Raw genomic sequence first — 26,675 nt, 5'->3', positions numbered from 1 at the left:
CAGACCAAGCCTATACCCCCCGCAGACCCCCTTCCCCGACCGGTCCAAGCGAGACCCAGCTACAAGGAAGGAGCGGCATACACTGCGGAGAAGCTAAATAAACGACTACAGGATCTAGAGGACCTGATAGAAGAAGAAGAGGGAGAGGAGGAGAACCAAGCCCGACGACAGCACAGTACTCCACCGGACCAGGAGGTCCAGTACAGCCCAGGCTATACCCCCGCGGCGCTGCGCTACAGACCCCCGACTCTATTCACGGGTGAGCATGACGCACGACCAGCCCTGAGGAATAGCACCTGGACCAGCGGGCCATGGTACCCTGCCGGTACCAGCCCACAGAGAGGCGCAAGAGGAGACTCGCCTAGGAGGCCTCTCCCCCAACGCTCGCCGATGTATCAGCCATCCACGGCGTCATACATTGGCACACCGACGTTTCCAGACTTCACCTATGAGAATCGAGCACAGTACACGGAGCTCCGGATGTGCTTAGAGACAATGATGGTGGATGTCGCTGATGAACGCCACAAGTATGCAATATTACTGAAGCACCTGAAAGTACCCCGAGCGCACAATATAGCGCTAGCCTATGCCACCTCTACGACCCCATACACCGCGGCTCTAGCAGCGCTGGACCAGAGATATGGACGTATATGGGATTACGTAATCCAAGAGATAAGGCATATTGACCGCCTACCCCCAGCAACAGACAATCGCTCATTAGACGACCTGTCTATAAAAGTGCAGTCCCTGGTAGGGATGCTGGGAGCGCAACGAGAAAAGGGTATGCACGAGCTATACGCCAACTCTAACGTCGAGAGGATTTTAGAGAAGCTGCCACCCGCCAGACAAGAGCGCTTCAGGCGGCAGAGAGACCACCGTGATCCTAACGGTCCCAAACCATCCCTCCTCGATCTAGCCGACTTCCTGGCGAGAGAAGTCAGCAGCCTACGACTGGATACGTTCGTGCGGAGCACACCAAGCTCCAGAGAGGGACCCAGGAGAATAAACGATGGAAGAAGATCGGTGACTGTCATGCACCAATCAGAATCAGTACCGAGCAGTAAGAACCACAGTACCCCCTCGAGAAAAGAGAAGTGGAAGATGGTGTGCCCGTACTGCGAGAAGGAACACTGGCTGTCACAATGTGACCTGTTCACAAAGATGAATGCAGAAGAAGTGAGTCAATGGATAAAGTCCAACAGGCGCTGTTACCGATGTGCGCGCAGTCACATGGCAGCCGAGTGCCGCCTAAAGAAGAGGTGCAGTCGGTGTGACGGAGCCCACCTAGATGTCCTACACGACAGTAACAGAAGAAAGCCTGCACCTGCACCATCGAGCAGCACAAAGGCAAGTGTCATGTACATTGACCCCGCCAGCAGCAGCGGCGCCCAAGTGCTCTTAAAGGTAGTCCGTGTAACATTGAGCTACCAAGATAAAGTCATGGACACTTACGCCGTCCTTGATGACGGGTCAGAGAAGACCCTTCTGCTCGCGTCCGCTGCGGCCCAGCTGGGACTGCGGGGGAGCGAGAACGAAATGACGATTCGGACAATAAGAAGAGATTTAAAGACGATAAAAGGCGAGAATGTCTCCTTCACTATCGCAGCAAGCGGGCAGCCAGAGCGACGGTATAGGATTACAAATGCTTTCACCAGCCAAGAAATAGGACTATCACAGTACACCTACCCCATCGCCAAACTGATGGATAAATATGTGCACCTGCGTCAACTACCTATCCCGCTCATAGACGGCGCCACCCCGACCCTGCTGATAGGCTCCGACCATGCAGACCTCATAGTCCCGATAGACCGGGTCCATACAGGACCCAGAGACTGTCCTGCAGCAGTCGAGACCCGCCTAGGATGGACACTACAAGGCCCCCTCGCTAAATCTCTCAACCGAACAGCAGCCACTAGCTGCCTCCACTCCAGAGTGACAGAAGAAGACACCACTCTCCTGCAGCATGTCGAGAGGCTATGGACACTAGAGACAATGCCCTTTAAGAACGAAAAGAAAGACATTCGTTCTAAAGAAGACATTTACGCCATAAACCTCCTCGAGCAAGGGACAAAGAGAGTCACAGTCGGCGGAGTGATGAGATACGCAACTCCACTCCTGAGGCGAGAGGGAATGCCCACCTTTCACGTAAAGAAAGACGCTACGGAGCGGTATCTATTGAACACAGAGCGGCGCCTAGCCAAAGACCCCGCTCAAGAGAGTGTGTACCGCGCTGAGATTGAGAAGCTAATCACAGCGGGACACGTGACAAAGATTGACATTAAAGAGGCCGATCAGACGACCGAATCATGGTACGTGCCGCACCACAAGGTCCACCACAACGGCAAGGATCGCATTGTGTTTAACTGCAGCTACCAGATCGGATCCCAAAATCTGAATAAAGAGCTCTTGCCCGGCCCCACACTCGGCCCCTCTCTACTAGGCGTGCTACTACGCTTCCGCCAGGACAAGGTGGCTATCAGCGGGGATATCAAAGGGATGTTCCTGCAGGTGAGACTAGTGGAGGAGGACAAGCCCCTGCTGCGGTTCCTATGGAGAGAGAGGATCGGAGATGAGCACCCCGCCATCTATCAATGGGAAGTCCTCCCTTTCGGAACTACATGCAGCCCGTGCTGTGCTACATTTGCACTACAGAAACACGTCGCAGAGGACCCAGCAGCAGATGAAGAGGTCCGACACAGTGTGAAGAACAGTTTCTACGTGGACAACTGTTTACAAAGCGTTTCGACTCAAGAAGAAGCCGAGGCTCTCCTACTCAAGCTACGCGCCTCTCTGATCAAAGGCGGCTTTGATCTCAGGCAGTGGGCCAGCAGCGACCCGCACGTATTGCGCAGCCTCTCCCCCGCGGACAAGGCTGCCAGCAGCGAGACCTGGATGGCGACAATCCCAGGAGAAGCCCAAGAAATGACACTAGGACTAGTCTGGCGCTTCAAAACAGACTCGCTCCACTATAGACACAAACCCCTGACCACGGAGCAGGGAAGGTCGACGGCGATACCGACCACCAGACGGAGTGTGTACAGAACACTCGCCAGACAATATGACCCGTTGGGATGTATTCTACCTTACACCACCAGGGCAAAGATGATTGTACGAGCACTATGGGACAAGGACCAGGGCTGGGACGACCCAATACCCGCACCCCTTGCCTCCACATGGAGAGAGTGGGAGACGGAACTCCGCTCACTCCCAGGCGTCAATATACGCCGCAGCTACTTCCCACCCACAGTGAGGCCAGAGACATGCAAGATGGATCTACACGTCTTCAGCGACGCCTCCGAAGTAGCCTATGGATCAGTGGCCTACTTGCGTGCCCAAGAGAAGGGAGGAGAGATACACACCGCCTTCATCCTGGCTCGCTCAAGAATAGCCCCACGAAAGCAACAATCTATCCCGCGTCTAGAGCTCTGCGCAGCCCTAGCAGGAGCGCATCTAGCCACGTTAATCCAACGTGAACTCACCATTCCGGTGCACAGAACAATCTTGTGGTCAGATTCCACGACAGTACTCACATGGATCAAGTCTGATTCATGCAGATACAAGGTCTTCGTGGGAGTCAGAGTCACAGAGATTCAAGAGTTAACAGAAGCAGCGAGCTGGCGGTATGTGGACACCAAACACAACCCAGCTGACGTCATCACCCGGGGAATGTCCCTAGATGACCTCACCCGTCACAACATCTACAGTGACGGACCAGAGTTCCTCAAGCTCCCGGAAGGAGAGTGGCCTACGCCCACCCCACGGGAGGCGAGTAAAGAGGAGGCTGAGAACAAGAAACCTATGTTCTGTGGACTGAGCACAGTCGCCTCCACAGACCCCAACATAGATGATTGCCTCACCCTACAGAGTGCGCAACTAAAGACATTTCTGTGGCACCACCCAGAGATTCAGCCCACTGCCGACATTTCAGCAGCTGACTACGAAGAAGCAGAACTTCTTCTACTACAACGAGCCCAGAGAGACTCGTTCCCCGACGAGCTAGACTGTCTACAGGGAGGAAAGCCCGTCCCATCAGACAGCAGATTGCTCCACCTGGCACCCGAGAGCGACGCCCATAATCTCATCAGAGTGGGTGGTCGTCTGCGGAGGGCCCCCAATCTACCGGATGACGTTAAGTACCCGATAGTCTTGAACAGCCGACACAAGGTCACAGAGCTGATCATAAAGAAATACGACGAGGATGTACACCACGCAGGAGCAGAGAGAGTCTTCGCGGAGATCAGACGTCGCTATTGGATACTTCAAGGAAGAGAAGCAGTGCGACGCTTCCAGCGAACCTGTCTAGACTGCCGAAAGTGGCGCGCGCAGCCCAGCATACCCCGGATGGCTGACCTACCTCCCTGTCGCCTCCGACTCGGCGACAAGCCATTCCACTCCACAGGCATGGACTGTTTTGGCCCGTTGTATATAAAGAAAGGAAGAGGAACCGAGAAGCGGTGGGGTATTGTATTCAAATGCATGACCACCAGAGCGATACATATCGAACTCCTTCCAACCATGAGCACAGACTCATTCCTTATGGCCTTCCGAAGATTCACATCACGGAAAGGAAAACCGTCTACATTGTTGTCTGATCACGGGACAAACTTCAAAGGCGGAGAAAGAGAGCTGAGAGAGAGCTTCCAAGCTATGGGCCCAGAACTTAAGACCCACCTCGCTCCATCCCAGATTGACTTCCAGTTTAATCCCCCGAACGCACCCCACTTCGGTGGAACCTGGGAACGAGAAGTACGTTCTATAAAGACAGCCCTGTACGCCGTGCTTGGGGCCCAGACTGTAGCGGAAGAAGTCCTAATGACAGTCCTCACGGAGATCGAGGGAGTATTGAACTCCAAGCCCCTCGGCTACGTCTCCAGTGATATAGCAGATGTCGACCCAGTCACCCCCAACACACTCTTGATGGGGCGGCTGGACCCCGCGCTACCCCAGACAATGTACAGGCCTGAAGAAGCGAACGGCCGAAGAATGTGGAGGTACAGTCAAGTACTAGCTGACAAGTTTTGGAACAGCTTTCTACTCCACTACCTACCGTCTCTACAGACCCGCCAGAAGTGGGTAAAAGAGAGAGACAATTTGACAGAAGGAACAGTCGTCATGATTATCGACCAGTCACTACCCAGAGCTATGTGGCCGGCTGGCCGCGTAAGCAAAGTGATCACCGGTGCCGATGGCAAGGTCCGAGCAGCTGAGGTGCTCGTCCAAGGGCGAACTTACACACGACCCGTGGCGAGGCTAATAGAACTGCCCAGACTCCCAGACACTATCGATGACGACCATGACCGCACGACTTTGTGAGTTGACTGACCCTTACAGCGGACCTTGAGTGGTAGACAGTGCGGTTAATCTGTCTCTGCTTAGCTAATTAGGTGGGACTAATTAGGGGGCGGCTGTTGTGAAGGATCAGATTAAACCGAATATATATATTTATTTATGGATATATATTTAATAGTATTTGTATATCGTTTGATATCCCTTGTATATTCCTTGTACATATACACTGAATATCCCTTTAGTCTACTAACAGCCCATAATAGTTTCATTCTCTCATTGGACAAGAACTTGGCGCCAGCAGCCAAGCCCCTTGGTTCAAGTTCAATCGTGCCGACGAACATGTCGTTACTAGCCCGGTTCCGCGTAGGAATACGTCTGGCGAAATACGAATGGTACTATTTGTTCACAGCCAGGGAACAAACTTAACTTTTTGACTCACCAGCCATTTGGCTGGTAGATTTTTTACTAGCCAAAAATTATAAATAGCTTTTTAGTATATCGCCATGTGTTATTATTACATATAATACTCTCATATGCTATTTTCAATTAATATCATAAACAACATAAGGAATATTAGCATAATTTTGAGTGAACTGAAGGAATGAGTCAGTGTTAATAGTTTTAAATGCAAATAATTTATTGAAACATAGAAGTGGGGTCGGGACACACATTTTATTTCTATTTTTTAACTGTTTTAACCATGTAGTGTAGCACTTTGGGATCCCAGTGAACAAAAAGTGCATTACAAATCAAATCTATTATTATTATTATTATTATGTGTGGCTGCCACCCTGGCGGACATCTGTGCAGCGCTCCGTGGGCATAGATGTCCGAGGGCTTGCAGCAAGCCAGAGTTTAACACAGTTTCAATCAATCAATCAATAACAACATTAACCAGACTCTCGTTGCGTCTATTCTGCCAACGCTAACGTTACCTCTCATTGTGTATTCTACCAAGCAAACCCGGGTTTAACGTTACCTCTCTATATCGGCTGACTGTAGTATTAGGCTAATAACAACAACAAACTTAACACATCAGCGATCTTGTTGTGACACTAAACTCTCCGCTCGTGGTAAATTGGGTTGATGTCGGTTGTTTCATCAATAAATAAGGCAGAATACACAGTGAATCCATTCTTTTTTGTTTATTGCACTTGGTTCTGTCGCAAACAAATCCTGAATGAAATGCATCCTTAGCGAGGCAGTAAAGATGGCGGCGCGGCGTTCTGTTCAGAGGCTACAAAGTGTGACGCGTCGAGTAGGGGGTATCTGCAGAGCCGCAGAGCCAGGCTGGACCAATAGGGTCGCTTGGAACCGAGTAGGGTATATCTGCAGAGCCGCAAGCCAACTTTATTATTATGATAAAAAACAGCGGTGACGCGGTATTCAGCCTAACTCTGCGGTGAGCGTGATGCAACAGCGATCGCGGCAGCTCTAGCCGACGCATGCAGTGGATTTTGTTGGCCGCCAGATGGCGCCCAGGCCTTAATTTATGACGGCCAAACATTAAATCTACAAGCCTGTGGCGGTCGGCGTGTGACTAATTTGTACCCTGTTCACAGCGCATATATATATGGCGCAAGTAAAGTAGAACTTTCTTTTAGTCCCTTAGCCCTTAGTTCTTTACCCTCCAACCTAGTGGCAAGACGTTAAGCCTCACCCACGATACACGTGTGGTGCAGTATGGTCAACTTGGCCTCAGAATGGCATTGAGACATCGTGTGGATTAATAGTTGAATTGTCATAGTTTGGCACTATACCGTCGAGTGGGACGTATTTCTATTAAGTTAATAATAGTCTATTATGTATGGTGCATCGTTCGGTTAGAGTTATACAGTGAGTAGTACCCCCATCGTTTCCTCGCGTTATCTAGAGTCTTAACCAGGCTGGGCAGACCACGTGTGGTGCTTTCATCCGAGGAGTTCTGGGCTAGGACGAGTGGACCTGCACATTGGATTACCTTACCCGGACGACGGCGAGCCCTACACGGCTTGGATTATCTACTTGCTTTGGGTGCTTTGATTTATGCCATGGATAACAGCCAACACTGGTGAGTGTTGGAACTACCCCCCGAGAGGAGTCCAGGTGAGACGGCGCTCTACCCCGAGTGAGGTCGCCTCACGTCTCTTCGTTGTGGACCGGCAGCTACCGTCTACAAGAGGGCCCAACTGTATTCATCTGTGGACCAAGGTTCTGTGGGCACCGTGTTCAGCACTCTGAATTCTCCCAAGAAATCGTTGGCCAGATGGGATATCGCCGGCGGCTCTCCTAACCCCCCCCCCCCTACTGACTTACAACCAGCAGGACCCCCCTTTAGTATATCCAGCTATAATCATTAAGTACCATCGCTATAGTTCCCTAAAGAACCAGGTTGTATACTTGCTTCCTGCGTAACCAGAGATTGGACATTCAATGTTGATTTGCCTACGAATACTCATTTGCCTTACAAGTGCATTCAAATCATAAATGTCATTAAGTGAACGTTGTATATACCCTTTGCTATATATTAAATATTCGACTTATACATTTGTGTGGACTTGGTTTCATGGTGGGAAAGTGTTCATCATATCTATATCATGTACTGTGTGGCCAGTAGTTAAAGTACATAAAGCGGTAGTGGTTTAATGATACCATACTTATCAATACAGTCAGGGAATTGTACCCCTCAGTTACACCCACCATGCGTTCAGCGCCAGAAACGAGTTAACTCGTTTTTGGGATCGTTATTTCATTTATTCGCTATATCTATTCATAATTCATAGCTGCAGCCTCTGGTATACCATTCAGAGCCTGTCTGAGCTGGCAGACGGAGCTATTGCATCTCATTGAAAATGGGCTGTTGTGTTTTAGGAACCGATCTGAGCCGGGCGAGCCAGTTCTATACAACGATGGCATCGAACAGTAACTCCGCCCGCCCGTCATTGTGAAACGGTCGGTAGTGTGGTACAGACCTCCACAAGCATTATTTGGAATTGCGATCAGATATTTGGATTATCTATTTTGCATTACATCAGATACAAGGTAAGAACATTATATATAAATTTGATCGTTGATCTGACATTTATTTCTACCCCGATCACAGCTATCTGTGTGGACGTGTATGGCTGTTTACCGTTGGCTGCGGTGGGGTGGGGGGGGACGAGCGCCCTGCTACGACGGTAATTTCATGTATGGACGAGGAGACATAATAATGATAATCTAGCGTTGATTTCAGGATGATTAGATAATCAGCCGAAAAATTACAACGTGATGACTGGATTACAGTCAAATGCCTTTTTCTCGTCTTTTTCCTGGAATTACTGAAAAACACCCAAACCATACTCTATTCAAAACGGTATAAAACGGAAATGTACGGATGAAAAAAACAATCCGTCTCTGGCATGTTGACTAGAAGCAACTCACTGAGACTCGACAGCGTTATTAGACCCATAGATATAATATAAGATATATATTAAGCACTCGCAAATGTCACAGTCTAAAACTATCCATTGAATAAAGACCTGGCGATGAATGAGGTATCAGCGGCCCCTGCTGCTGGCGGTCAATGTGTTAATGGAAAGATTAGTTTTCCGCTTGAAATTAAAGTGCAGTATTTGAAATACAATGAAAGGAATATGGCTGGATTTCTTATCAAAAAGAAAAGTGTCACTGTTATTTAAAATAAATAAACAAACAAATTAGAAGGCCATCAATATAAAATGCAGCATAAACACACAGTGTAGGCCTACCGTTTCAAAACAACACTACTCTGTTCATTCTATTTTTAAAATACATACATTGTCTGTCTACATTTATTTAGACTAACATTATTTAAATATTGAGTCCAACACAGTAATTGTAAAACTGTGGTGGATTAATGTAATTCACACACAGAACTGTCTATGGGTTGGGGGTCCGCATGGACAATTTAGCGTGTGGTACCTTTGTTCTCGACTCTACCTACAGTGGAAGTTGAGTGGAGTGGAATCGAATTGATACCATGCAGTGGGAAAGCGGCAATAGTCCCGGTTGGAGTTAGTAAACACAATGTTAGCCTTCTTGGATGTTGAATAAACGTCATTATCTTTCGACACCCCGCCTCAGACTCCCATTTTATCCTCTGCTAGCTACGGTAACATTTCATTGATGTCCGATAATGATTTCACTGGCTGTATTGGAGCTGGCGGGCTACCAACGTGCGTTGTACTTGTTGCGTCACAAACCGCGCTAACGTTATGGCAAGATGTAGGCCTATGTAATGTTAATGCCAAACGTTTTTAAAGTCGTAATGAAGATTGCTTTATATTGCGCTTGCCATTTCTACAAACTGACTAGCACCTGCTGCTGCAGCCGGCGCTTTTCCTCTCCGTGCCAAATGAAGAAACATTTAATTTTTTTGCGCATACCCTGAACCGAACAATACACACATGCCCCGAACCGTGGAGGTCGAACCGAACGGTGTACGGTTCGAATGCGTACCATTCCACCCCTACTATCTATCTATAATTCCATATTGTAAATGACTTAAACAAGTGTGTACAATCAACTGTTATTTACCGTGTTGGCCCTGTATTCTGATGTGTGTTCATGCAGGGAATGTCATACATTCTTGTGGACCTATACAACGGAGACAAGAGTCTGTGTTGAGCTCAGCTGTAATCCAACCCTAACTTTGTGACCGATACCTATTTCTTATTTGGTCTCGTGTATTCTGCCGCTATTTCTGAAGAAGCATTCTCATTGGCCGAAAGTTACCATAGCTCAGCGTATGTACGCTGTCTCTATGTGTTCGGGAGACTCTGGTGCATAAAAACCTGTTCATAATCACGTCTCACTCTCAACCACAGCGCGAGCTGTGAGTGAATTACGCGAAGGGGAGCATTATGGCAGGGGACTTATTTTACGAAAAAGAGTGAGCTCGGCGAGGGCGGAAGTGGCCATTTTTCAAAGTACTCAGTCAGTGACGGAGCCGCCTCTCTACTCCGTTATGAGCGAGCAGCACGAGCCTGTCTGACTTGCGACTGAAATAGATGCATTCGTTAGAGAAATTCAATAATCTAACAGTCGTGCCTTTATTATATGCCTCATGCGCACCGCCAGCCAGGCTTTATTAAAAACCTGCAACTGAGTCAAGTACGCGGGAGTGAGACGCGGTGGCAATTTTTCTAAATAAAATACCCGGAAGACTAATGAAAATAAAATACATTTAATTTTAAACAACTTTATTCTTTCTTTGCGGCCCGGTACCAGATGATCCACGGCCAGGTACCGGACCCCGTCACCTCTGACCCAGGAAAGGAAGGGGAACTGAAAGAGAGTGAGATGTGGAAAAGCAGAACTGCCAGCGAAGCAGTGCCACATGAACAACCAGCCTTTTACACCAGAATGATGTTTCAGTAGAATGATGTTTCAGTAGAATGATGTTTCAGTAGGGGTGTACTGTACATATTTGACCCCACAACGATTCGATTACGATTCTCCAGGCAACGATTCAATGCATCATGAAATCTCTTCATTTGACCACGATTCGATACATTTTCGATCAGTTAATTCCCCTAGGGCTGGGCGATATGGCCAAAAATGCTATCGCGATAACGATATCGATAACAATATCATATCACTCGATATTATTACCGTATAAGTAGGGTACAGGGTACTACTTGGTACTGCATGGCATTACAGGGTACTACATGGCTTACATAGCTCTACATGGCACCACAGGGTACTACATGGCACTACAGGGTACTACAGGATACTACGGGGTACTACATGGCACTATGGGGTACTATAGGGTACTACATGGCACTACGGGGTACTACATGGCACTACAGGGTACTACATGTCTGCTCCTTTGCAGCACCACAAACATGGGAACTCTCTAACTCTTCCCCCCCCCGCCTCTCTCCCCCCCCCCCCCCCCTCCCTCCCCCTTCTCTCTGAGTACCCGTCTCCTGGCGCTGACCAAGGTGATGGATGCCTCGGGGTCTTGGCCAAGCTTGTAGTGACTGCTCTACATGCACCTCCGAGGCATTGGATCAGTTATTCACCGCCGTCTGTCCGTGGTCCTGTCAACTGATTAACAGACTGTTAACAGATTAACAGTCAACGCGGTTTCATTGCTGGGTTAAGTACTTCTATTCTATTCACATAATACGCTTACTTCATATATCTACTCCATTCACATATATGCCTACCACTTGTATCTATTGCTATGTCCGCCTACTACAATCTCATGAGCTGTCTAACGCCTGTCCCGTCTCCCTGTCTTCCTATGACTTGCTGTCCTGGAGTGTTGACCGGAGTGTTGGACGTCCCGTGACGAAGGCCGGGAGATTGCGACCCCCTCTGCGTGCCCCCCTGTCTTCGGAGGTCTCGTAGTGGTGACCGGAGTGCCGGATGTCTCGCGATGATGTCGGGGAGTTCGCGACCCTCTCTGCGCCACCCCCCTTCCCCCTGTCTCCGGCTGTCCCTGAGCAACGACCGGAGTGTTGAATGTCCCGTGACTAAGACGGGGAGGACGTGACCCTCTTGCGCCGCCCCTGTGCCTCAAATAGATCCGCTATCAACTCTATCTTTAATCTTTCAAAATGTTCAGTTGCTATCGCTATTAGCTCTATCTTTAATTTTTCAAAATGTACAGTTGCTATTGCATGCACTCATCTGTGTTTCACCACACACATGAGTGCATGCTTACCAACTGTCCGTCTGCAACACTACTATCACCGACATCTAAGAAGGGAGATCCCCCCTTGAACGGCCCTTCTAAGGTTTCTCTCCTCCACATTGCCTGTGGAGCTTTTTTTCCCTATTGTTAGGTTTTAGTGAGTTTTTCCTTACCTTCGCGTGGGGTATGTCTGGGAGTGCTTGCATTCTTTCATTTATTTGCATTCATCTAAAAAATGTTTGGACCCTATGGTGTTCTTGTTCTGTTCTTGACTTATTGTTATGTTGTCTTCTTGACTTGTTTAAAGAAGACCTGTACGGCCCATGGGGACATTAACGTGTGTTGTCGGGCCCTATAAATAAATTTGATTTGATTTGATAAGTAAAAAAAAAAAATTATATATATATATATCTCTTTTTAAACAACAGATGTATGTTTATTTTGCAGCAATTCTTTGTCATTGACGCCATCTTTAGTGTTACATCCCCTCACACTCCAGTTCTCAGGCTGCAGCTGGTTTGAAAGCGAAAGTAAACAACAGGCTTCTCTGCTGGCTGTGGCTCCAGGGGAGTTGAACAGTTCTGGCTCTGCTAGTTTATTTTCTATATATATATTTTTTAAACACACATATAAACAAACATGACAACACACGATAAGATACACAAGCATTAATATACAGTGTATATCCAACGAAATTACCATTAATACCAATGTCTTATACAGGATATACCCCTAATACCCGTTATCTAAAAACCTACACACATATGCTCCAGCTCGAACCCCCCCCTCCCGGACCCCTCTTTGGATAGTACCTCCATTATCCCTCGCTCCTAACCAGACACTACCATTATAAGCTAGCTTTTATTCTCTCCACCACTTCTAACCACATTGACATTTTGGATTCATTGAGACCCAGAATTCTTGCTGTAGATATTTCTTGATAAATCACATCGAGATATGTAAGAAACCAAACTTTCCGGCAAATTTTTTCCAGTTGAAACCAGCGTGATGCGATCAGCTTTTTAGCTACTGTGATACCCGATAAAACCAATCTCTTTAGCTGTGGATTTACTGCAAACTCAAAAACATCATTCAATAGTAATACAGAGGGGTGTACAGGTATATTCCAAGATACAAGTTTTGATAATTGTTGGGTCACATCTTTCCAGAATGTCTTAACTGGTGGGCAGTCCCAATACATGTGCATAAATGTCCCTTCGTCCCCATTTGTACATTGCGAGCATTTGGAGTCTTGTTTAAGACCCATTCTGTTCAGTCTTATAGGAGTCAAGTATGTCCTGTGAATATAGTTAAGATTGATTTGTTGATGGTCCGGGTTCCTTGATGTAAGTCGGACATTTGCCCAGGCTCCTTGCCAATCAAAGTCACTTTCCAGGTCTGGTATATCCCTCCTCCAGACAGAGTCTAGTTGGAGGGTTTCATACGAGGACGTTAGTAATTGATGATAAAAATCTGAAACAAAACCTCTCGTTGTCTCTCTTTCATAGAAGAATTTGTGGTATCTGTGGTGTTCAATTGGTATGTCTAATGGAACACCGTGAGACTTCAAACATAGCCGTAACTGTATGTAAAAAAGCCATGTGGACATGGTGAGATATTTTTTTTTGCATATTTCTCCATAACTACAAAAACCCTGTTTGTTAAAAACATCCCCTAAGGAGTGTATGCCTTGCTCTTCCCATATAGGGAATCTTATAGGCCGTTTTTCAATTAAGAGTGCATTGTTATTGTTATTTTCTATCTTTTAGCGCTTTTTTGGTGGACAAACCACCGCACATGTGCACCGTGACTCGTGACTGGAGACTAGCTCTGCTAGCACACATAGCCTACTGTGTACAGACTGTTTCAAACGGTATTTTAAATTTGAAAGCAAACAAAATAAATGGACAAGAGAAAAATAAATCTCAATTTGGTCAGTATTGTAATTTGGACAAGCAAAGCCATTACTTTAAGTTGCAGGTCACAAAAAAAAAAAAAAAAAAATCTTTTCCCGATATCGATTATTAAAATATATCACGATAATTATCGTTATCGTTATATCGCCCAGCCCTAATTTCCCCCAATTTTTTTTATACACAAATGTGGCTGGGGGAACTGAATGGACTATAGGTCAATAAATACAATGCACCAAGCTTTAAGTTAACAGGATAGTTTATGCCCAAAAAGTGCCAGATTTTATATTTCAGACATTTTATGTATTAAGTGATTAATGCCTACTGTGGCAAAGTTGTAGCCAACAACTAGGCCTAACAAAAAAGGCAGTGACATTGAACTACTGCTACAAAAGTAACAGTCACTTAACTTTAGCTTTTGCCCCTTTTATGCATACAATGCCTATGTTTTGGCTAGTGTTGCTCTTCTAGAAAAATAATCCTTTCAGGGTTGCCTATTGAAATACTGTACACCTCCAGTACAGAAACATTGTTTAAGAATTTGTATGTCCTCCCGGAGAGTCAGCATTGCCTTGGCTCGGGCTGATCGCTATACTAACTTGTTTGGCTGAGTTAGGGGGAGGGGAGCCGTGGGTGGGTCCTGGGCGTTGTGGACAGCGACCCCTACAGTTCGGTCGGGGCGCCTGCTCAGCGAAGGTAGGATCTGGTGAGAGGTAGTGTGGCCTCCCACACGTTACACTCTCCCGGTGAGAATCTGCGCGGCCAGGCTGGCTGCCGGCTGGCTGCACATGCGTCAGAGGAAAGCATGCGACAGTCTCCGGCCTCTCGGACCAACAGTAGGGGAAAGTGCGCAACAACCAGGAAGGGGGCTGCGAATTGGCATAACGACCAACAGTGGGATTGGAGAAAAATCGGAAAAAGAATAATAATAATAAAAAAAAGAAAATTAAATAGTTTGTATGTCAGGTAGACCATTGATTGACAGTCGATTCTGCCAATTACGTCACACCGCTTGCACCCACCTCTGCTGTTGTACCACCAATCGGAAGCGCTCATTTGCTTTTTTACTTCCGGAAAGTCTGCCATTCCTCTACTCGAGACTTTTCCGAGACTGTAAGTTCATTTAACTTATTCTAGTCTAATGACACCTAGATTTATCAATAGCAATAGTAATATATGTAACATTAATGCCACAAAAGTAAACAAATGCCTTTGTTAATCATAACGTTGATGCAGTAGCGTATGTCGTATGTTTTACACATGATCACGTGATGTCAAGGTGGTGCTGAATGAGCTCAGTGGCAATTTTTCATGCCTGGTCAATTTTAGCATGGTGTTATTCACCGTCAACGATATTAAGAGGCTTAAGAGGTTAAGTACTGAACATGAGGGTATCGACGTGAATCTGCATGTAGGTGGAACACACGTGTCTGCCTTGCACAAAATTAAATAATGTTACGGTATTAATATTATATTAATAGTATATTATAGCCATCAATATCTTATCCTTATGCCAAATGATTAGGGCCTATTACACATGCACCTTCCGAGTCCGAATGCAGTCACTGCTCAAGTCCAAGTTGAGTCACGAGTCCTAAAAATCAGTAGAGTACTACAACATAATGGGATAATAAAGTTATTCCATCAATGATAAAGACCCCCCTCCCCTGAGGAATAATAAAGTTACCTTATCAATGATAAAGACCCCCCTCCCCTCTGGGATAATAAAGTTACCTTATCAATGATAAAGACCCCTCCCCTGAGGGATAATAAAGTTACCTTATCAATGATAAAGACCCCCCTCCCCTCTGGGATAATAAAGTTACCTTATCAATGATAAAGACCCCTCCCCTGGCCCGAGGGATAATAAAGTTACCTTATCAGTGATAAAGACCCCCCTCCCCTCTGGGATAATAAAGTTACCTTATCAATGATAAAGACCCCCCTCCCCTCTGGGATAATAAAGTTACCTTATGAGTGATAAAGACCCCCCTCCCCTCTGGGATAATAAAGTTACCTAATCTAATCTCATCAATGCGGAAGACACGCCAGACACGAGCCAACAGGAGAAGCCTCCATGTCCTCTTAGCTCTACTAACTAGGGGGTGGTGTGGGGGTGGGGGCTAATAATGTGTTCCCCTTCCCCAGGCAGGACCACCTGTCCCTGGCTGACCTCCAGCATGCTTGGTAGGGTGAACACATGTGTCAACCAGAGGAGCTCTCGGGGGGCCAGGCTGCTATGAGACACTAGAGGGGGAGCTAGAATGAAGTCATGGCTTTTGCTTAATGCCTCTCTTTCTGGGCCTGACAAAAGAAACCAGAACTATTATGCCTGCCGTTAAATTGGAATTAGCCATCGCCCTCGCTGTTGGAAGCTCATGAGTGCTTTGATCACCAACTGTCACTACTAGGAATTTACCTTTATTTGTTAAATCATAATGATGAATGAATTGAATGGTGCAGTTGAGGCAGCATTGGCCTGCTTAATCAAATATTAAAACTTATATATACATTACCAGCGCTCTTCCAGGTTTGATAACATTTAAAAAAAGGTGCTATAGATAACATTCAGCCGCTAGATGTCGCACTAGAGCACCAGCATGTCATTTATCCAATCAGGTGCATTCCACGTGGGGAAATGGAAAGTAGGGAGGGGATACAGTACATACAACATCATACATTTTGGACCTTCAAATGTTATCCATCCATCTATCTATCTATCTATCTATCTATCTATCTATCTATCTATCTATCTATCTATCTATCTATCTATCTATCTATCTATCTATCTATCCATCCATCCATCTATCATATATCCATGTTTCTCGCTAATGCTAGAAATGGTCATGTGGGCTGGGAGAACCAATGGAGAATTCCTATCATTTCTCTATACTCCTCAGTGCGCTCCGCAGATCGGACCGTCATACAGACACACGCTGCTTGCGCGCATAACAGAGGATAGAGAGAAGCGCGTGTCCCTGGTTTTATAATAAAATGGCAAAAACACAGAGGTATAATGTTCAACAAGCATTTGGATCAGATGCAGAGAGGGACATTGATATGAGCCCACAACAGAAAAGGAGGAGAGCTATATGATGGAGGGGCCTTTTGTGTGTTCGTGTGTGTGTATGAATGGGGGGGGGGGGGGGGGGGTAAATTGCAGGGAGATATTGGTCTAAATAAAGGAAACACCTAAATTAATGTATTTTCATATCGTCTGCTAAAAACACCCAGAACAATATCGAAATAAATCAGTCAGTCACTGAGGAAAATGTGTATTTGCACCAAATTTCACATGGGAGGTTCAAAACACCCAACTAGAACTTTACATGTTGAAGAAAACAATAATTCCCTGTTTTTTTTATGTCAAATACTGTATGCTCAGTGCTCACACAAAGGTAATGTATGATGGTGAGTGACTTTACACTGCACCAGAAATAAAGGGTAAGGTTCCCCTGAAAGAAATGATAACACTATATCCAGGCGAACCTTTATCTATGTCGGCTTTAGAGGGTTAATAACTGAATAATGAGAGACATATGACACACAGAGGTGTGTGTCGGTGTTTGAGAGACATGACACAGAGGTGTGTGTCGTGTTTGAGAGACATGACACAGAGGTATGTGTGTGTGTGTGTGTTTGAGAGACATATGACAAAGGCTGTGATGAGCTGGACTCTAACCTGTGACGTCACGTCACATCTCCGTGCCATGCGCTTTACTGAGCTACTGAGGCACCGTAATGAAAACAGATCATCAAGATACCCAAGCAGTTCTGCTTTGGACGGACCACGTCCAATGAAATCTCAAAACAAGTGCGACACAGAGCATCTCCGATTTCAACCGCCACCCCCCACCCCTGTCTTCCTCTCATCCGCTCTCTCCCTCTCCTCCCATCTCCATGGCAGCAGAGGGGACACATGCAGGAACATATGGCTCATCACTTTCACGATGCCTACCGAGGCTAGACGCTCCCTGCTGAGGGGATATCCAACGTCACCTCTCCCCATCTCTCCCTGTACATCTCCCTCTCTCTCTTTGTACATCGCTCTCCCTCTCTCAGCATCTCTATCTCCCTCCCTCTCTCTCTCCATATCTCCTCCCTTGTTCATTTAAGCTACACCTCTTATTACCATCTCAAAAGGAAATAAAGGAAGCGTTAAGTTGCCATGAACACCATGCCATATACACACACATGAGTTAGCACACGCACACCATACACACATGAGCTAGCACATGTACTACTACTACATAATGCCATACACACAGATAGGCTAGCACATGCACACCATACACACATGAGTTAGCACACGCACACCATACACACATATGAGCTAGCACACAAACACAATGCAATACACTCACACAAGCTAGCACACGCACTGTGCTATACACACATGAGCTAACACACGCACTGTGCCATACACACATGAGCTAACACACGCACTGTGCCATACAGACACATGAGCTAGCACACACACACCATACACACGAGCTAGCACACACACGTCACACACACACCATGCCATACACACGAGCTAGCACACACACAAACACCACACACACACAAGCCAACACATGCCTCTCCATCCAGAAATATGTAGGGAGGGGGGGGTGAGAGAACGAGGGACCGGAGGAAAGAGAGCAAGATAGAGACAAGAGAGAGAATGTTCTCTGCTGCTAAGGAGGCCAGAAAGACGAAAGACATTGACCTCCTGCTCCTCTGTTACATGGTTATATCAGATTTCACCCCCTTCTCTCTTTCTCCCCCATCTCCATCTCTCTCCTTCCCTCTCCTTCTCCCTCTATCTATCCATCTATGATATCCATCTATTTATCCATCTCACTCGTTCTATTTGTTGTCCCTCTATCCATCTATGTATCCATCCATCCATCCATCCATCCATCCATCCATCCATCCATCCATCAATCCATCCATCTATCCATCAATCCATTCATCTATCCATCCATCTATCCATCTATCCATCAATCCATTCATCTATCCATCCATCTATCCATCCATCTCTCTCTCTCTACCTCTCATCGTCCTCTCTCTGAGTGCCAGGGTTGATCTGAGCTCCTTTAGCCAAAACACCACCAGGATCAAAGAGCTGGAGAGCCGTAGAACGAAGCTCCTTCCAAATGTCAAGTTGTTTAACCCTTTCACTGCTGCACTACGGAATGTTAACCCTTTACTATCACACTACCGACGGGTAACCGTCAGTAGTGCAATAGGTTAACCTTCTGTAGTGTGGCAGTGAAGGGGTTAAAGTGGGCCGATGGCCTCCCTACGTATATTCAACTGGCCAGACGCAGCATGTCTATGTGTATATGACGGAAACCAGGTGTGGTGTGGAAGTGTCAGTAGGCAATGGGGAGACCGAGAATGGTGTGTGTGTGTGTGACTGTGTATGTCCGTCTGTGACTAGATATGTCTACCATCTAAAGCAGTCTGTCTGTCTGTCTTGTGTGTGTCTTGCGTGTGTGTGTCTTGCGTGTGTGTGTGTGTGTGTCTGTCTTGTTTGTGTGTATCTGTCTTGTTTGTGTGTGTGTGTGTGTGTGTGTGTGTGTGTCTGTCTGTCTGCATGTAGGGCACATATGGAGCCAGATCTGTCTACCAACTAGAAGTCTGTCCATTTCTGTGTGCGAAATATGGCACTAGTCCTGTTTACCACCTAAAGTGGTCCGTCTGTCCACATGTGTCCGTGTGTGTGCGCGTCCGTGTGTGTGCGTGCGTGTCCGTGTGTGTGTCCGTGTGTGTGTGTACATGCGTGTCCGACGTGTGTGTCCGTGTGTGCGTGTGTGTGTACATGCGTGTCCGTGTGTGTCTGTGTCCGTGTGCAGAGATGGCCTCCTGTGTGGACGAGGGGCTCGACGGAGTCACCCCCTGGTGTCTCTAACCCAGATTAATGCAACTGGAGCAGCACAGGGCAACAAAGTTTGGGGGCTGCTGCTGTGAAAAGGAGGTTAGAACTAGGGATGCACCGATCCGACTTTTTCAGTCCCGATACCGATACCTGGGTTTGGGTATCGGCCAATACCGATAGTCCAATACATTTTCCAAAAAGTCAAAAATAAATAAAAATGTAATCCACGTTTTTATTTTTTATATTAAAATATATTTAGTTTTTAAGAATTGTAAAGGATCACAAGTGTGTTTTTGATTTGTTGTAAACAAAGACAGAAAATAAACTTCATTCATTCAATTAATAAACTGTATGCCTCACTGTGTGGAAGAGACTGGGATCATTCTTTTGTGCAAGGCAACATCAGGCTCGACTTAAAACATTACTTTCCTAAGTTAGTGAAACTAAATGTAACAAATTAACACAGATATAAATGTACTGAATGGTTATTTCTTATTTTATTTATTATAAATGATATCGGCGGCCGATACCGATACCAATATCGGAGCATCCCTAGTTACAGAGATGTGAGACTGAAGCGGCAGCTACACTGATCCATCACAGCAGGAGGGGGGGGGGGGGGAGGGGGGGTGACACAACTGTACGCTTTTCAGACGCTATGGACCGACATGTTGGCCGGCAGACCACGGGCCTCATCTTAGCTTTAAAACGCACCAATCAAAACGTTCCAACTAGGGCTGGGCGATATGACGATATTATATAAATATCGGGTACAGTTCATTAACGATACACTTTTTAAACGTATCGTGGATAACGTGATGTTTTGCCCAAGAGGCTTGTGTCGCGTCAATCTGGTCCACACGTTGACACTTTTGAACAGCGCCGCCCCACACACACACTACTGCATCAAAAGTTACTACTTATGATAACAAAGGCATTCGTTTTGTGGCATTAACGTTATATAGTTACACTTTCAATAACATCAGCGTATTTACATAGCAACGACCGAGGTCGACCTAGATATAGCAAGCATTAGTCGTTCATATCTCAGCCCGTGCTGACTCAGTTGTGCCCATTCTGAGGTCTGTTAATAACGTTTTCAATCAGACAGATGTATGGAAAGGCTTTTATTATAACATCCGTTGCAGTAAAATCATTATGCCTCCAGTCGTTTAGTCATTCTGCGGAGCTAAAAGCTAAACGTCGGCCGCGGCGAGCTACCGCTGCCATTGTTGTTGTCATTGAGCTCTCCAATGGCGGAAGTAAAAAATGAATATGCGCTTGCCGATTGGTGCTAAGAACAGCAGGGCGGGTGCAAGCGATGTGACGTAATTGGCAGACGCGATTGTCAATCAAAATGATTCTGTTTGCCGACTGAATGAATGCAAACGTTATTAACAGATTGCAGCATGGGTACAATACAGTACAGCTCAATACAACAACAGTCAACAGTGGACTGGAGGATGCAGACCAGAGAAAGACTTTCGTCTTGTTTACATCAGGGTCCCCCATTTTCAATTCATCATATTTCATATCTAAATCATATAATATCTCATTGCTAAATATATGCAATATATAATCTAATAATCCAATAATCTAAATCTAATATATAATATAAAAATGCTAAATGCATGGGTATTTTATTTTGTCTTTAATGTTAGCTTGCAAACTCAAATACTGTCTTGGTAAGCCTCATAATGAATTGTTTGGGGAAAAAAAGAAAAACATCGTGATGCGTATCGTGTATCGCCGAAAGGTCAGAAAATATCGTGATATCATATTTAGGCCATATCGCCCAGCCCTAGTTCCAACTGTATTCTACTAACGATTTATTATTGAATATTTTTTCTGGGTGCAGGTTGTTCAAATACTTAACTCTTAAGTTCCTTTCACTGCCACACACGTCAAAGGGTTAACCCTTTCATCACTACCACACTTCAGACGGTTAACCGTCTGTACTGTGTGGTAGTGAAAGGGTTAACCTTCTGTAGTGTGGCGATAGTGAAAGGTTTAACCTTCTGTAGTGTGGTAGTGAAAGGGTTAAAGGTAGAATCTGTAATGCCGTCAAACAGCGACCTCTAGACAAAAGAGCTTTTTATTTACTTTCGTGTCTGTCTGGTCTGGACATGTGGGTGTGAGTTTAGTAACTTCTGTCTCCAGACCCCTCTCTTGGTAGAGCCTGGTTTGTGGCCAGCAGCAGCAACCCCCCCCCCCTCCCCCCATCCCCACTGAAACCCAAGTGCCTTGACCCTTGAGCAACCCGTTTTAAAACCAGCACCCACCTGCTCCGCCCGGTCGTATCCCGCGTCCTGCTTCTCCGTCTTCACCATGGGGTGTTTGCCCCCCTCCACCTTCACCTCCCCGGGCTCCAGCTTAGCGGCCTTGTCCTTCATCCCTGAGTCGTCTTTATCCAGCAGGTAGCGCAGCAGCGCGTTGTCCTTCTTCTTGGGGCTCAGTGGCTCCTGTTTGGGGGTGAGCTCCGCCCCACTGCCGCACCCCCCCGCCTGGTCCGTGCCCCCCAGCTCCTTGCCGGTGGCCTCGGCGGTCAGCTTGGCCAGGTCGACGGGCGACGTGCTGTTCTGGAGCAGCTGGTGGAGGATCTTGTGTTTCTCCTTGAGGGAGGTGGCGTGGCTGCTCCCCCCCGCAGCAGCAGCGGCAGCGGCGTGGCTCCCGCCCCCGCGGGCCCCCAACCCGAGCGGGTCCTTCCCGTCTGCCCCCGCGGCGGGCGAGAGGGGCGTCTCCAGGGGCTCGGACTTGGTGGTCAGCAGCTGCAGCAGCTTGGTGTGCCCCTTGTTGTCGTGGAGACGGCTGTGCGCGTCGTGGCCCTCGCCCTCCCGCTCCTCCTTGGGCTCGACCGGGCCGCCGTCCGTCTGGCCCTGCTCCGTGTGGGGAGGACCAAAGGGCTCGCCGCCTCCTCCCATCTTCGACATCAGGTGAGGGTTGACCCCCCCCGGCCCCGCCGGCATCCCGACCGGGGAGCCCATCATCTTCCTGTCGGGCGACCCCAGCGCGTGGCCCCCGTGCCCGACGCCGTGGCACTCGCTGAGCGCCTGCAGGGCCGACAGAGAGCTGCTGGTGTAGCTGTTAGCGTGGTTGTTAGCCGCCACCGCAGGGCCGCCGCCGCCTCCACACATCCCCACAGGGGAGGGCGAGAGCAGGCCTCCGGCCACACGAGGGCTGCCCGCCCCCCCGGGACTACCGCGGTGCCGGGGCGACAGCATAGAGTTCTGCTGGGGCGGGTGGGGCCCTCCAGCCGGGCTGGGACTACCGCGCGAGGGGCTGTTCATCCTCCAGGTGGCGCCCTGCTGCGGCGGCGGCTGCATGCCCCCGGCGTGGCCGTGAGGCGGGGGGCAGCCGTACCGGTAGCCCTGCATGTGGGACCCCATGGCCCCCGGCTCCCTGGGTCCGACTGAGCCGGGAGGGGAGGAGAAGGGCGTGCTGTTGCTGCTGACCGTAGTGTCTTGACCCTGGGGCCCCGAGCCCGGAAGACTGCCTGGGGTGGGAGGAGTCATGGAGGGCGTGGAGGAGGTCATGGGTTTGGGACCCATGCCGGTGGCCTGGCCAGCGGGGCCCATGTCCTGCCCCATGCCACACACCGTCTGCTCCCTGGAGGACACACGCACACACACGCACACACACACACACACACACACACACACACACACACACACACACACACACACACAATGAGGCTGGTTAGCTTACATCTGTTTAAAGAGAAAAAAGAAAAGTGAATTCCGGCACACACTTATCACCTCTGCATTGATTTATTTTTAAAAAGTTGATTGATTCCCTGCAGCACCAGAGACGAAGCGAGCGGTGTGCGTGTTGCCTGCTCATCATCTGGCTTCCATCTCTCACAGCCGCAGGCCTGATCATCACATACCAACACCTACTGTAACATCACAACCAGACAACCAGCCTGATCATCACATACCAACACCTACTGTAACATCACAACCAGACAACCAGGGCAGTTCACCTCCACATGAAGCCATCCTTGACCAAGCCAAACCTTGTGAGGAAATATTGGAATCATTGTTTTTAAAACGTATTATTAGTCTATGCTACTATGTACTATACTACTATGCCTATGCTACTATGCCTATACTACTATGTACTATACTACTATGTACTATACTACTATGCCTATGCTACTATGTCTATACTACTATGTACTATACTACTATGTACTATACTACTATGCCTATACTACTATGTACTATACTACTATGCCTATGCTACTATGTCTATACTACTATGTACTATACTACTATGTACTATACTACTATGCCTATACTACTATGTACTATACTACTATGTACTATGCTACTATGCTTATACTACTATGCCTATACTACTATGTCTATACTACTATGCCTATACTATGTCTATACTACTATGTCTATACTACTATGTACTATACTACTATGTACTATACTACTATGTACTATACTACTATGCCTATGCTACTATGCCTATGCTACTATGTACTATACTACTATGCCTATGCTACTATGCCTATACTACTATGTACTATACTACTATGCCTATGCTACTATGCCTATACTACTATGTCTATACTACTATGCCTATACTATGTCTATACTACTATGTACTATACTACTATGTACTATACTACTATGTACTATACTACTATGTCTACGCTACTATGTACTATACTACTATGTACTATGCCTATAACACTATGTACTTAGTACACTCATTTGAGTAGTGGAAAAGGGGTAGAATTAAATAAGTATACTTCTTCCTACTCCTTTTCAAACATGTAAATTGAGTTATGTTTTGCTTTTGTTTAGTTATTTATTTAGTTTGAGTTATGTTTTGATTTTGTTTAGTCATTTATTTTGTTTGTATTCATTTACATGTTCGAAATAAAGATTTCAAATCCGTCTATACTACTATGTCTATAAGTCCCACACACATTTCGTTGTACTCTGTACTTAATACATTTAATCTAATCCTATGACTGTTTGTCAACTAAGAATTTATTTAGCCAAGGTCAGCTCTAGTACGTATGCACATGCACACAAATACACACACATTATATATATATATATACATTCATCCATATACTGGTCTGTGGTCGAGTCCCATTCAATCCCAAACCCTCTCTTCCCCTTGGGGCCCATAGCAAGTGTGCTCTCCATGTCTAACTTACTAACCCATACAGGCTATCTATCAGGTACATTCCTCACATCAAGCACCTCCACATTGATATGCTATCAGGCCGCAGACCCCGACTCGATTCGATTCGATTTTGTCTCAGGGAGGGACCCCCATCTGAGAAGACATCCGTCGCTAGATATGACTTAGCTAGCCTATACTGTAGGTGGGGAGATCAGACTGGAGAGAGTGACCCCTTATTGAGAACCAGAGCATTAAGCCCCATCCGGTGGTTCTGTAGGGCTGAAGTAGACAGGCAGGAACATGGAGTAGCTCTCTCACACACACAGCTCACTGTGGGAGGAAGACATACCTCTGCAGAATGTGTAGGGACATGTATAGCTGGGGCTCGTTGGTGGCGGGGGAGCGCACCAGCTTGCTCTTGGTGTGGGCCGACACGATGGTTCCGTCAGACAGAGAGAACCGGTAGATGGGGCTGAACGCCTGGCCGTGGCGCAACACTGTGGACACACACACACACACACACACATTAATACAGGCAGGAACATACAGGCATGAGCACACATGCATGCACACAAACACACATAAATGCAAGGGCACACAAACACATGTAAGATGGGCCCGAACATACACACAGATACAGGCATGAGCTGCGCATGCAAACAAACGCATAAATGGAAGTACACATACATACATACAGACACAAGGATACACACACTATATCTATGCTGCGTGCCAACAATCAATAAAGTCTTATCTATGTCATGATCTTTTTCCTTCTTTTCCCTTTTATTTTGACTGTTCCTTCGTTGCCTTTTATTTATTTACTTGTTTTTTCCTCCGTCAAGCACTTCATGTTGTGTTTTTTAAATACTTACTTTAGCAAACAACTGGTAATTCCTATTTTTGTCATTAGGCCAATTCCCTCCTGGTTGTTGCGCTGCCCTACGGTCGGTCTGGGGAGGGTGTAGACTACCACATGCTGCCCTACTGTTGGTCTGGGGAGGGTGTAGACTACCACATGCTGCCCTACAGTCGGTCTGGGGAGGGTGTAGACTACCACATGCTGCCCTGCTGTCGGTCTGGAGGGTGTAGACTACCACATGTTGCCCTGCTGTTGGTCTGGAGAGGGTGTAGACTACCACATGTTGCCCTGCTGTTGGTCTGGAGAGGGTGTGTAGACTACCACATGTTGCCCTGCTGTCGGTCTGGAGAGGGTGTAGACTACCACATGTTGCCCTGCTGTTGGTCTGGAGAGGGTGTAGACTACCACATGCTGCCCTGCTGTTGGTCTGGAGAGGGTGTAGACTACCACATGCTGCCCTGCTGTTGGTCTGGAGAGGGTGTAGACTACCACATGCTGCACTACTGTCGGTCTGGGGAGGGTGTACCACATGCTGCCCTGCTGTCGGTCTGGGGAGGGTGTACCACATGCTGCGCTGCTGTCGGTCTGGAGAGGGTGTAGACTACCACATGCTGCCCTGCTGTTGGTCTGGAGAGGGTGTAGACTACCACATGCTGCCCTGCTGTTGGTCTGGAGAGGGTGTAGACTACCACATGCTGCCCTGCTGTTGGTCTGGAGAGGGTGTAGACTACCACATGCTGCCCTGCTGTTGGTCTGGAGAGGGTGTAGACTACCACATGCTGCCCTGCTGTTGGTCTGGAGAGGGTGTAGACTACCACATGCTGCCCTGCTGTTGGTCTGGAGAGGGTGTAGACTACCACATGCTGCCCTGCTGTTGGTCTGGAGAGGGTGTAGACTACCACATGCCTCCTCTGATACATGTGGAGTCGCCAGCCGCTTCTTTTCACCCGA

General features: G+C 47.3%; 1 protein-coding gene across 4 annotated transcripts in view; it reads right to left on the bottom strand.

Moving 5' to 3' along the window:
• ncoa2 (nuclear receptor coactivator 2) overlaps positions 1–26,675 on the bottom strand; it is a 236,939-nt gene that overhangs the window by 52,503 nt on the left and 157,761 nt on the right. For all 4 annotated transcript variants that reach the window (XM_084326053.1, XM_084326055.1, XM_084326054.1 and 1 more), the window contains exons 10-11: positions 25,212–25,359; positions 21,994–23,317 (exon numbers count right to left, since the gene is read on the bottom strand). In XM_084326053.1, the coding sequence (XP_084182179.1) occupies positions 21,994–23,317; positions 25,212–25,359 (1,472 nt within the window). The remainder of the gene's footprint in view (positions 1–21,993; positions 23,318–25,211; positions 25,360–26,675) is intronic.

This window comes from Notolepis coatsorum (assembly GCF_963971535.1).
Source record: "Notolepis coatsorum genome assembly, chromosome: 12".
Classification (NCBI taxonomy): Eukaryota; Metazoa; Chordata; class Actinopteri; order Aulopiformes; family Paralepididae; genus Notolepis; species Notolepis coatsorum.
This window is presented reverse-complemented; position numbering and strand designations above follow the sequence as displayed.